Source organism: Pempheris klunzingeri, chromosome 4 (assembly GCF_042242105.1).
Source record: "Pempheris klunzingeri isolate RE-2024b chromosome 4, fPemKlu1.hap1, whole genome shotgun sequence".
Taxonomy (NCBI): Eukaryota; Metazoa; Chordata; class Actinopteri; order Acropomatiformes; family Pempheridae; genus Pempheris; species Pempheris klunzingeri.
This window is the reverse complement of record NC_092015.1, coordinates 11,677,184-11,689,968: the sequence shown is the minus strand read 5'-3', so window position 1 is coordinate 11,689,968 and position 12,785 is coordinate 11,677,184. Positions and strand designations below refer to the sequence as shown.

Below are 12,785 nucleotides of genomic sequence, written 5' to 3'. Positions count from 1 at the left end.
TTTTTGACATCATATTATGGCTTAAAAAATGGGTGGTTATCTCTAGGTCAGCCCTAAAGTGGGTCTCCTTGTGATGGGAGTTTCTCAGGTGACGAGTTTTCATCTGAACCTCTGGATTCTGGCGTTCCCCAAAGCTTGGTCCTGGGTCCCATTCTGTTGTCCTTGTAAGAGAGACACTACATACTCCTAAAGGTCTACTGCTTTACTCAGCTGATTCTGGAGGTTCAAAAATTCAAAACAAATAAAGGTTTTTTAAAAGGCCTTTAAATGCTTTGCATCACTCAGATAGAAACTGAATAACTAGGCCTCCATCCAACACAAATTGTTCATATTTTGCTCTTGTTTTCACTGTTTATCCTCTTTTATGCACCGTTTTTTTTTAGTTTACTGTTTACTAAAAATTATTTTGTATATATTATATAAATAAAGGTTGAATGACCATATGAATGAATTGGCTGGTTCGGTCACATTTTATGAGATAAAAAAATAGAACTGGCAGACCGAAATCACAATATTTCTGTCTCAATAACTTAATAATATTGATAATGTTATATTTGCGATAATGTTCTTGCTGGCTGAAGGACATCAACTCACCTATTTTTCTGTGAATTCGGGGGTTTTAGTAAAAAGGAGGGTTTTACTTTTTTCTTTCAGTATGGACTGTATTTTAGATTCACTGTTTAATACCTTAAAGTGTGGAGAATGTTTTGAAGCACATCTCAGTCCTCATATGGGGAGATTATGGACAATGTACTTGACACAACTCTATATTAAATGAACATAGATATAAATGCCAAAAATCTAACGTGTCAGTATGTCTAACATGCCTGGCTATGGACTGACAGATAGATACATTGTGTGTTCTTTCTTTTAATTCACAAACCGCCCAATAAGTTCAGAAAAAAGTTTTTCTTCACAGCCCTTTACATAAATTAAACTGTGTCACAATGCTACAATAACCAGATTCCCAAATGCCTCTCCTTAGATCAATATGTCTTCCCATTATAGACAAAAGAGTGTTTAGAAAAGGTTGTTGAAGTGAGTAGCCTTTTAAAAAACCCTGTAACATTGTCGGTTGTGTGTGTGTGTCTGTCCTGCAGCGACCTCTCCCAACTTCCAGACCAACAAAAGCTTCCTCTGTGGAGCTGAGACACAACTATTAGATCTCAAAGTCCACATCACTACCGCCCAGGGGCAGTCACTGGTCAGAAAACGCACTCTAACTCCCATTGGCAGACATTTCAAACTCTTCATGTTGTGATTGGCTGGTTTGGGTGCCGACACTGGCCTGTGCAGGGTTTGACAGCAGCTCAGAGAGGTGTGGACTGCAGGAAGACAAAGAGCACTCAGGGACGTGGAAAAGATATCCACTTGCTGTAGGGGCTACTGTGCTGTGTTCTGCCGTGTATCACCTTACCTTACATAAGTGGGTCCATACGAGCACCAAATGGCGCTAGCTGTGGCGCCCAACAGACAGGGAGGGCAGAGTTTACCAGAGGGAGAGATGGAAGATGTTACCCGTCACCTGCACTGTCCTCCCTTATTGTTTATTTCTGTCTCTGTGGAGAGAAACGGACAAACTGACTCATCTGGGTCTGAGGGGCTTCTGTCCTCACTTCCTCCTTATTCTCTATAACACAATGGTAATTGGTAGGAGTGGGTGTGTGTGCATCTGGTGCAATAACCCCCCCACCCACCACCACCACTATCCAACCCGACTCCTCCTCTTCATCTACCCAGCCCCCACCCTGTTGAAAGCTCATTAAAAGACCTGCTGTTAATGAGCTAGAGGGATCATGGAACATAATTTTCATTGGGGGTGGGGTTAAGGCCAGAGATGCTGGTGCAGAGGTTTTTATGCCCTTAAAATGGAGTCAGCAATTATCCCAACCCCTTGACACTCCCCACACACCCTGCTCTGCCTCCTAACATGCCCACAAACAATAACCAAACTGCCCCCCCCCCCCTCAATTTTGTATCCTGAGAAACCCTTGTCGCCCATGTCCCATCACAGCTTGCTGCACCCATCTCACAACCTGCAGGATGACTGACACCAACTAAAATACATCTACATACACACATACAGTTTGGTACACCCACACCCCGCTGGAATTACATTACAGTGTTCCCAGACAAAGCCAGTAACATCACAAGGATGTAAACAAGGCGTGAGGGTCCCTAATCCAAACACTTGCATTAAAAATTAATAACTCAGCGCTGACTGTGGTCCTCAGAGAAACGACCCACACTGACTAAGACAACATCCTGGTGAGAAGAGACACTTAAAAATAGTTTCAAAAGCTTTGTTGTGGGTACCAGAATAAGATCAGATAACTAGACATGCATGGAAAAGCAACCATGAGCAGAAACAGACACTGGTGGGACGACAAAAAAACTGCACAATATACAAAATATTTCACCTCAATTCTTTATTGAGGCTCCTCGATTACAAAATGGTGTTAAGTTTACAAAGACAGTGGAGCGGTATAGCTTCACAATAGCCAGTGTTTAGCGTAAAAGGAGACGATGCTAGGAAAAGTGGAGGCAGTAAACATTAATAACAATAATAATAATAACAACAATAAGTATAGCAACAGCAAGAATGCCAATCTATGTACATAATATTATCCCTGAACAGTTACACTGCACTCATTCATAATCATTCATTACACAACACACATAAGAATTTGTTTTCCCTGCTGAATACAAGTAGAAACCAGATATGGTAAAACAAAGTCATCACAGTAGTCACGAAAAAGTCAGCAACACTCTACTTGACAGCTTTGTCCTGTTGTGTTTGTTAAATGACCATTTTTCCTCAAGCTAAACTTCACCATTTCTGAACATAAAACTCATCATTGACTCATGGTGGCCTGTCTGAGGCACTCTGTGCTGTGGAAACAAGAGCACAGGTCAAAGGGTTCAAGTAGAAGTATCACCTGTGGGTGCCTCCCCCCTCCCCAATAGCTACACACAAACACATTCACACAACTCACGTACTCACTCACCCAAGTGCTCGCTTAACGGCTTCCCACAAGACTCCACCAATCAACTAGCTACTCCCGCACCTCTCAACCCTGTAGTTCAGCAGTGGAAGAGACTTTTTCAGTTACACAACCACCAACATGCAGCATCCATAAATTAGGACCAATTCAAACACAGGAAAAAAAAAAAAAGGAACTGTTTCAAATGGCTGCAAAACATGCACGAGCTTCAAGCAGTCCGGCACTTTACAAATGTAAACAATGAAAGAGAGAAAAAACCATCACAATAGTAGGTACAAATAGAGAAAAATAATACACACCCGTTTCACATGTCGGTAAAATTGCAGTTTTTTATGCATAGAAAGTAATTATGGGAAAAAAATATCAGTGGATGAGACTTTAAAATCTCCTTACTCACATTTATATGAAAAAAAAAAACCCAGCAGAAAATCATCCATACATACTGTCACAAAGTCAGGAGCACAACCTTGCTAGGCCTCCTGTGAGCACTGTAAACATTATGTTAAGTGACAGGTGTTGTGACAACCAAGCGCCTTTAAAAAGAGGAGTCTGAGAAACTGCAGACAGACAGTGTTTGGATTCATTTCACTCCCTGTGTCTGTTCAAACATCTTTAAAAGGTCTTCTCAAAAGAAAACCAGCAACAGCCAGCTAGCACAATATGATCTCTTCCCATCTGCTGATGCTGAAAATATATTTAACATCGTGCTATTGCTAGGCTTTTTTTACTCAATATAATCCCTTCTCTATATTATCTGACAGTTAATATCTGTCTCCACCTGTCCGGTGGGTCACCAGAGAGATAAATCACTTGTCTTTTGCATCCTGCACTGCAACATGGTGATCAGTTTCCTGTGTCGGTGTGGACTGTGGCGGTTCACTTCCTGTTCAAGAGCTCTGGTAATCTCCCTGTTGAATGTCATGGCCTTGTTTTTGCTCTGTGGTTTAAAGAACCGTAGGCACTTAGTTTCAACCAGCAGCTTTGCATACAGTCATGAACAACGTGGCTGCTGTGTGCCTCAATGCCAGCAGAGAGGACGGGACTGCCTGCTGCTCTCTACGGCTTCTTCTTTAAACTAGATTCCAGTTGAACTTCACTGTCAGTTCAATGATGGGATGAGTTATTTTGATTGGGCGAGTTAAGTCCTATACAGTGCTACTTTAATGTCAGTTAGTGAACTGAACAGCTCTCATGGCACAGAAGTTAAAGCTAAGCTCACTTCTGCGTTGCTCTCAGGTGGCAGTTCCCCCTCTAGGGCTGGACTCCGTCTATTCTCCACATACTCGGCTTGGCCTTGCCCCTCCTCCACCACCATGCCTTTCACCACATCACTCTGCATTTCTATCTGATCCAAACTGGCTTCATCCTCCTCCATTTTCACCACCACTGCTTCTTCTTCGGCTTTTATGGCGGCCAAAGTGTCTGCAGCACTGGCCTGTGCGTACGCTCCTACGCTGGCGTGGCTCAGGCCGTGAACTTTCTTCAGGTGTTTCTCCAGAGTAGCGTAGACCGTGAAGGGGACCGCGCACAGCTGGCACAGAAAAGAAGCCTTAGCACCCTGGGCGCCGTGGGTTTTCATGTGGCGTGTTAACTTTGAGCTCTGCGCGCAGGCGTAATTGCAGAGGCCGCAGCGGTAGGGTCGTTCACCTGTGTGGCTGCGGCGGTGCACAGTCAGGTTGCTGCTGTTTCTGAACTGTTTACCACAGTATTCACAGGCCTCGTCTTTTTTCTTCTTACCTGCTGAACTGGCAGTAGTAGTATTATTGTTGTTTCCTCCACTGCTGACACCTCCTCCAACAGTCCTCCGCTCATTCTCCCTCTGCCACTCCTGCACAGCCTCGCTGACTTTGGCCGAGCTCCACTCTTTCTCCTCCTCTATGATCTCTCCTCTTTCGTTCTCCCATTCTCCGACTCCTCGCACTCTGTCACCCATCTCTGGCCGTTTGGGCGTGCAGTTGCCACTAGCGATGCCGCTCTCACCGCTGCCCCCTGTCTCTCCGCTTTCCAATGAGCCTTCAGAGGGGCTGGCGCAGGGTGAGGTGTGCTGAGGCTCCCCCTGTCCCTCTGCCTCCTCCTCTCCCCCCTCTCTCTGGCGCTGGTACAGCCTAAGCAGCTCCCTGTCTGGCGGTCTAACCTGCGAGGTCAGCAGCATCAGGCCTGAAGCTATGGAGGGGTGTTTGGGCAGGGTCAGGTCTAACTCGGAGGGGCCCTGAGCTCTCACGTCTGCGCCAACCACTCCCTTTCCCATGATTCCAGCTGGCTGCATTTGAAACCTTGCTCTCATCCCCTGTCTCCCTACATCCTCCTCCATCACGACCATATCCACCGACTCATACCCGCCTCCTCCACCTCCTGCCTCCCTGTGATGGTTCCTTATGTGACGAGCCAGCTGGCCGCTCTGGGCGAAGGCCTGCCCGCACACTCCGCAGTGATAGGGCCTCTCGCATGCGTGAGTCCGGCGGTGGGCGGACAGGGCGCGCAGGGAGTGGAAGTTCTGGTCACACAGCTCGCAGTGGAAGTCGGCCTGGAGGGCGCTAGTCTGAGGAAAGGGAGAAGCTGCTGGTGGAGAAGAGGACGGAGACAGCACCAGGGCTGCAGGGGTGCTGCCCGTGGTGTTATTATTCCCCTCAGCGAGCTCCCTGAGCCGCACCGAAAAGTTCAGAGCCTGCAGGGTACCGGAGGTGGAGGTGGAGGTGGTGTGTGTCTGGCGGGAGCGACCGAGGCGCAAGGTGGAGGGCTGAAAGGCAGAGGCAAGAGCTTCGCTCAGGTGGCGAGGGTCCAGAGTGGCTGCAACAGGCTTGTGCTCTTTAAGCCCTCTTCTTCCTCCTCGTCCTCCTTGTCCTCCTCTCATATCTGTGTCATCCTCGTCATCCTCCTGGTAGATGCTGAAGGAGTGTGTGTGCTGAGCGTGCTGTAAGAGCACCCATGCAGAGGGAAACACGCCTTCACACTGCTGGCAGGTGAAGTAGGAGGGCTCCCCAGGCACTGCAAAACAAAGATGGACAAGACAGAGTTAGCAATGTTAATTAATCTTGTTGTTAAGAAGTTGGAAGTTAAGACATTTCAGAAGAGTGAGGCATTTTTTATACTAGATATGCTTTTGCAATGAGAACTAACTGATTCTTTAGCAGCTAAATGCTCTTTTCTGTTCACCAACTGGAGGTTAACTGTGTCTGTCTGCTGTTTGGTCTTGAACGGGTGCTGTACTCTGGCTTCTTAGAGCTTGTCTGCTGAAAACAGCTGCCTGCCAAAGCTGAAAAACAACGCGATGGCAGAGATGAGAGTGAAGTTGCCGGTAAACTGAGGAATTGAGGAGCTGAGAGAACTATCTGTGGTTTAATTACTATGAGCAACCTCTTTCACCTAGTAGTCATGCGATCGTGTTAATGTAAAAATATCGATTACAGTGGTTAAAGTTAGAAGAGCTCAATAGGAACATGAGTTCAACAGACAGATTGATATGGACGCAGATGAATGTGAGGTGAAGAGGAGGGTCAGGTGGTGAAGAAGAAAAAAAGGACAGAGGGAACAAAAAGAGGGTTTGTGGAAAAGTATGATCCAAAGCAGAGTGGAGAAATGCGCTCTGGAAGCTCAAAGACCGACAGAGATGCGAGCTGCGTCGCAAAGTACATCTGGAGATATTTTTATATGTGGATAGCTTTGTCTCCTAACCGAGAGCCACTCTCCAATTAAGCTGCAAATTGCTAATTAGCAGAACGTAGAAAACGAACGCTTTATGCAAATCAGGCACTGACTCAGCCTGCTTGACAAATGAGGCCTTTCTGCATAAATCAAAATTGGAGAGAAGATTCCCAAATTGAGGGGGAAAACAGTTCTTTTTTTTTCCTCTTTTTTGGAGAGGTTCAAAGCAGACTCTGGTATAAGCCTCTTTCATGTTTCCTCAAGTCAAATCCTTCTGTATTTTACTGGAGGGGGGGAGGAGAGTGAAGATGAAAAAGAGAGCAACTGTTTCTGTCTCTTTTTCCCCTTCTCCCGCCCTCCCTCTGTCTGGAGACGAGAGGAGCTGTGGTGTCCATGTCCTTTAACCTAGCCCGAGGAGAAACCCAGGAGAAGTTGAGATACTTCTTTTAAAAATAGGGTGAAGAGTGAAAGCAGAAAAAAAAGACAGAGAGATAGGTAGGTCAGGGCTCAGGAGATAAAAAGAAAATGAGATAAAAAGATTATAATGTAGTACGGGGGGCCAAGAGACACCATGAAAATATGTCACCCCCTTTGGATTGTACTTGAGACCCATCCTCCAACCCCGGCTCTCCTCAGCCCTCCACCTCCCCAAAACCCTCCAAATCTTTCCCTGAGGGGGGGGGCTTTTGTCTCGGGGTCCTGGAGTGAAACACAATACCCAGCCGGTTTCTCTTTCCTTCCCTCTCTCCCCTCTCACTCCTCGCTTTTTTTTTTGTAAGGATTCCCATTTGGCCCGGGGTAGCACTTGAATATTAAGCAGAAGCAATAACTACTAATTAAAAATGCAGATTGGCTGGGAGCACTAACGAGCAGCAGGCAGAATCTCTTTTCCCTTGGGATGCAGAGGGAGGAGAAAAGAGAGGAGGCGGAGGGGGGGGGGCGAGAAATTGAAAGAGGGCAAAGCGAAAGTGTGTTGAAGATGGGGGGAAGAAATAAGGAGGAGGGGGGTGTTGGAGATGAGAAAAAAAAAAACAAACAAGGAGAATAAATAAAAAGCAATGAGACAGATGCACGCGGCTCTTCAGTAATCCATCTCACTCCCTTTTCCTCCTCCGTCCTCGCCGCTTCTGTCTTGAATACAGAAGATAGATGGAGGGCCTATCTGTTGTGGGATAACTGCTCTTTCACGTTCAGTCATCTCAGAAGTGTCGGTTTCCCTCCCACTAAAGCTCGGCACGCAAGTAAAACAAGACTTCCTATTACTACGAGGCTGCAGGATGTCCAATTAAAACTGTCCTTTAACATTCAAGAACCCAAACTTGCTCAGTGCACAAATCTAAGGCGATGAAAAGGCTAAACGTTGGGGTAAAATGACAATTATGAACACTAAACAAATGCAACCTACATTTCGTAATAAAACTTTAATCCAAACTTATCCACTTTTACATTATTCACAAGCCGTCACATTCTTTCCCTCTCGCCTCATGCACGTGTTGGGTTTGTTGTATAATCCTGCGGGCACCAAATTACTAAACTGGTGTGTTCCCTGACTGCAAGTGACAGACAGAGCGAGAGATGAAAAACAGACTGAAATAGAAAAACAAAAGAGGTTGTGGACAAACGGAAATGGTGCGTGCACCAGTCCCCTGAGCGTTACACAGAGGAAGGAACCTCTAACGTGTGTGTACATGACAGGGAGGGTTTCAAAATATGCAAAGGGGCACTCGTACCTACTGTGTGAGTGTGTAGCAAGACGCTCTGTCCATCTGCAATCATCTACAACATCCTACACACTCTTTTTCATCTTCAAGATACAGTGTGACCTTCAAATACATCTGACCTTTGCAGGAAAAACACAATAACTCTCCTCCATCTCAAACATATTGTTAGTCACCGGACATGAAATTTTCCACAAGGCTTTTAAAGAGAATTGCTGATTGAGCCCCACCGTGACATATTGTCCGCACTCTCCTTCTCTAAAACAAAAACAGCAGCAAAAAAGGCGTGAAGAAAAAAGACCTTTAGGTAAATCAGTGCTAATGTACGATGCACTTCAGGCAGAACGAGAGGAGAGGGGCGGCTTAAGACGCAGAGAATACAAAACAAGGGGAATAAGAGGAAGTGCAAGATGCAAAAGATGAAGAAAAAGGAGGATGAAGGGGGAGATTCCCAGGAGCTCAGGTGGCTCGGCTCAGGGCAGATAGTGGGAGATGGCAGAGGAGCTGCACATGATGCAATGTCCTCCATTATAGTGTCATGACAGCACAGAGAGCTGCACCAACAGCCACACATCCTCTCCCTCTGACCATTTCATACTCTGTCGTGCACCACTACAAGCATCAAACGCCTCTCCAAGAGAAACAGCATAAACCTTATAAACCTTAAAAACACTGAAACCAGCTCCTGTGCTGGTTTTTGAGTGGTTTCAGACTGTGTTGTCCAGGGCGTAGTAGACGACAGAGAGGGAGAAACATGTTTACCTGGCCATTCCACCTCAGAGACTGACAGTCAGGGAGATGGGAAGCAGCTCTGGAGCTCAGTTGCACAGTGTGGAGCCCTCGGGGACCCTCGGTGCCCTCTAAACACTCCTGACTCCTATCCTTTCCACACAATTAGCCTGTGCGTCACTAACTCACGCAGGTCTGCTAATGGCAACGGCTAATTAATGAGCTGTACTCGAGAGGGAGGAGGGGGGGGGGGGGGGGGACAGTTGTTAGATGAAGAGAAGGGCGGTTGAAAAGAAAAAATAAAACAAAACAAAAAACAGAGTCACTAATTAGCAACCTGCCTTCTTATTCTGCTTCTTCTGCACTCACCTGCTTTGCTTTGCTCCGCCTTCATATTCACCCCAGGCTCCTCCCGGCAGGCTCGGTCAATGGCCGCCCCCCTCCTCAGCTCGATGAAGCCAGGCCCCAGCTCGGCCTGGGCGACGCGACACTCTGCTCGGTTGGCAGGTGAAGGGGGAGTGGCGTTGGCGTTTGGGGCTTGGTTGCGGGAGCCGCAGCCGCCCTGTTTGTGCTGGATGAAAGCCAGAATGTGGGCAAGAGGGAAGGCCTGGCTGCACTGGCCGCAGGTCAGGAGGTCACGACCTTCGTCAGGAGCTCGGACCTGTGGAGGAGGAGGGGGAGGAGGTGGGGGAGGCTGGTTGTCTGATGAAGTTCTGCCATCCACCATGTCTGTGACATCTGAGAAACATGACAAGCAGGAGAGGAAAGCCAGGAAAATTAATTACCAACAGAGAAACTGATATACAGAGCAAAAACATGACAGCTAGGACGGGGTCATCAGCCAACGTGGACAGACACACAAGTTTGGTTCATTACACGGGAATTTAAACACTGTTGCCTTTTAGTATTGAAAACAGACATAAAGAACAATGAGGCTGCAACGATAAGTTGATAGAAAATGTATATTTTAGGTAATTTTCCAAACAATCAAACAAAAATCCACTAGTTTCAGCTCCTTAAATGATCCAGTGATAGTAAAGTGAACCTCTTTGAGCTTTGGACTGTTTTTGAGATCTCACTTTATGCTCTTGGATCTTGTGAAAAGCATTTTTCACACTTTGTTGACATTTTTAGACCAAACCATTAATCAATCAACAGATTAATTGAGACAATCCTATTTCATCCATTGGTCTGCCTGTAGTTGATGGCTGTAAGCCGTGGATCTTAGACAGGTGTACGCTGGTGTATCTAAAGCATTCTTACTTGATATCATTTTTACACAAACCCTCAGCCACGTCTCCAAAAATCAAGAGAGAGAAATCAACACTAAACGTGCTTTTACTTTAGTAAAAGTCCTTGGTGATTTAGGGTTTTTTTTGATGTGCTCTTACAACCCACATAAGCACTGTTAGACCTCAGTGGAACAACAAACAGGCGTGCTGATTGAAAGTGCTAGTTTCAGTTGTAAGCTCTAAAGTAATGAGGCCAATCTGCTCAGCCAATACTGACCACTTCCTTTAACCGACCCAAAACAGATCCGCTCGCTCTGCCTGAGGCTGCTGCTGGGTGCAGAGAGAGAGGAGCCCAAACTGTCCATCTCAGCAGGAACATCAATCCCCAATTAATATGACAATCTCCAAGTGCTGACAAGTGAAATTATGAACTTAAAAAAAAAACTACGTTATGACCAAGACTCTGGCCTTTCACTCACCATTACAACTTGCCCTATCAGTCAGAGGCAGCGGGAGTTTCTCAACAGGAAGTGGATTGCAATAAAAGAAAAAAAAAGATGACTGAAGGTGTGTGAGATAAGAGCCGCCTCTCTCTGTGTGTGTGTGTGTGTGTGTGTGTGTGTGTGTGTGTGTGTGTGTGTTTGAGAGCAGAAACTTGTACAGGACAACTCATCTGATGCAACATGACAAATCTTATGTGGTTTGCAGGGGGCACTTTGAAATGCACGCAGCCAGCAGACAGACTGCTGTTAAAGCAGTGGACGCAACTTCAAGCAAACCTCCTCCCTTCACAAAGTCTCCCAGGTAGAGCTCTTTGGGGAGGAGGTGGAGTGGAGTGGAGTGGAGGGGAGGGGAGGGGGGTCAGCAGAGTATTGCTCAATGCGGTCATGGGCACACCTTGACTGGATCCACCTGCCCGGGCTAACATACAGGACAGGTACAGACAGTACAGTCTGAAGTCGGATCTCGCCAGTTGTTTCTGAAAAATGTCACCTTTCCTGTTTCAGGGCTGCGCTGTTTGTGCAGACTTGCAAGGCGCGGTCACACACACACACACACACACACACACACACACACACACACACACACACACACACACACACACACACACACACGCAGGGTTGAGTCAGGGCCTGTGGTCACACCAGACACGCACCACTGGTCTCCAGAAGAGAACTGTAAAAAACAAATGGTGATCATGTCTGCCTCTTATTTCCTATCAAACATCAAGTCTCTTTATGAGCTGCGCCGCTGTCTTGATGTTCAAACAGAATGAATGGGATCTATTCTAGATTTTTATTGAACACTATTTGATTAATTGTCCAGATATTAGAAAACATACATATATATTATATGAAGCAGGGTGGATTCGGTCTCTTGTGTCTGTGAAGCAGTGAAACTGTCCCGGACAAGCCAGAGGCCGACACAGAAACTTGATCATCGCCTAACCTGGAAATATTAATCATCGTGTTCGGACCTGTAGCCTCTGAAAACAGCGTGCCAACGAACCGGTCCGTCCTCTATTAACACAACTGCAGCAACAGTAAAGAGGCCAAACACATGACAGGAAAATGATTATCCCTTATTTAAATATTTGCCTATAAAGTCCTCAGAAAGGGGATTAGGAATATGCCCATATTGACGTAACTGAGGTCATTGTGTGAATAAAGATACTTTAAATCCTCTTGGAAAGAGTTTTTAAATGCTCGGAAATAAAAAAAAAAACACCGTGTTTATCCATCATTTGATAATCGGTGTCAGTGCGCATCCAAACCATGCGCGCAAACTGACAATGAAACTAAACTGTGACCTGAATTCATTTCTTTTTTTAGTTTCGCCTAAAACCAACAACAACATCACATCCGTCTGCAGCAGTTTGGACGTACCCGCACATCGTGGCTCCCCTCCGGCTTACCTTGAATCGCACTCAGGTGCTGCGGTCTGCTGCCAAGTTTGCGCCTGGACATCGCGTCGAGCGTCCCGCGTTTGGCACCTTTTCTGGGTCCCAAACAGCAAAAGCTCCAAACCGGTAATCCGTCCAGCTGCTCCTTCGCCGAGAAGTTGACCGAGAGCCGAGCGGCGGGGACGGGCTGATCAGACTGGCTCTCCTCCGCCTGGACTCGCACTGAGCAGTGAAGGCAGCGTTCAAGTTCACGCTTCTTCCCCCGCAGCGAGCGGAGGGCAGGAGGGGGCATGGGCGACTGCAGGCACCGCCCGCCCCGCTCCTGCGACCCTGACCCCGCCCTCCTCGGGTAACACACTCTGAAAACACACTTCTCTGCCGCTTCTTTCTCTTTCACACACCTTGTTTGTTTATTTGTTTGTTTGTTAACCAAGCGTTTCACACCAGATAGTGGAAATCAACCATTAGCTCCTCCTCAGCAGCAGGAATTACCATCTCTGGTTTTTCCATCTTTGGTTTTCCAAACCCAAACTAAAACCAGGGGAACATTCATTTC

The 12,785-nt window shown here is 46.6% G+C and overlaps 2 protein-coding genes across 2 annotated transcripts in view; one reads left to right on the top strand and one right to left on the bottom strand.

The window, feature by feature from the left end:
* Positions 1-12,785, top strand: part of map3k10 (mitogen-activated protein kinase kinase kinase 10) — a 176,900-nt gene that overhangs the window by 108,757 nt on the left and 55,358 nt on the right. The gene's annotated exons all lie outside the window — the stretch shown is intronic.
* znf296 (zinc finger protein 296) lies at positions 2,445-12,521 on the bottom strand. Its single transcript, XM_070829383.1, has 3 exons — positions 12,242-12,521; positions 9,464-9,832; positions 2,445-5,990 (listed from the first exon to the last, which is right to left on the bottom strand). Exons 1-3 carry the CDS (start codon positions 12,519-12,521, stop codon positions 4,195-4,197), a joined length of 2,445 nt encoding a protein of 814 aa, XP_070685484.1. The 3' UTR covers positions 2,445-4,194.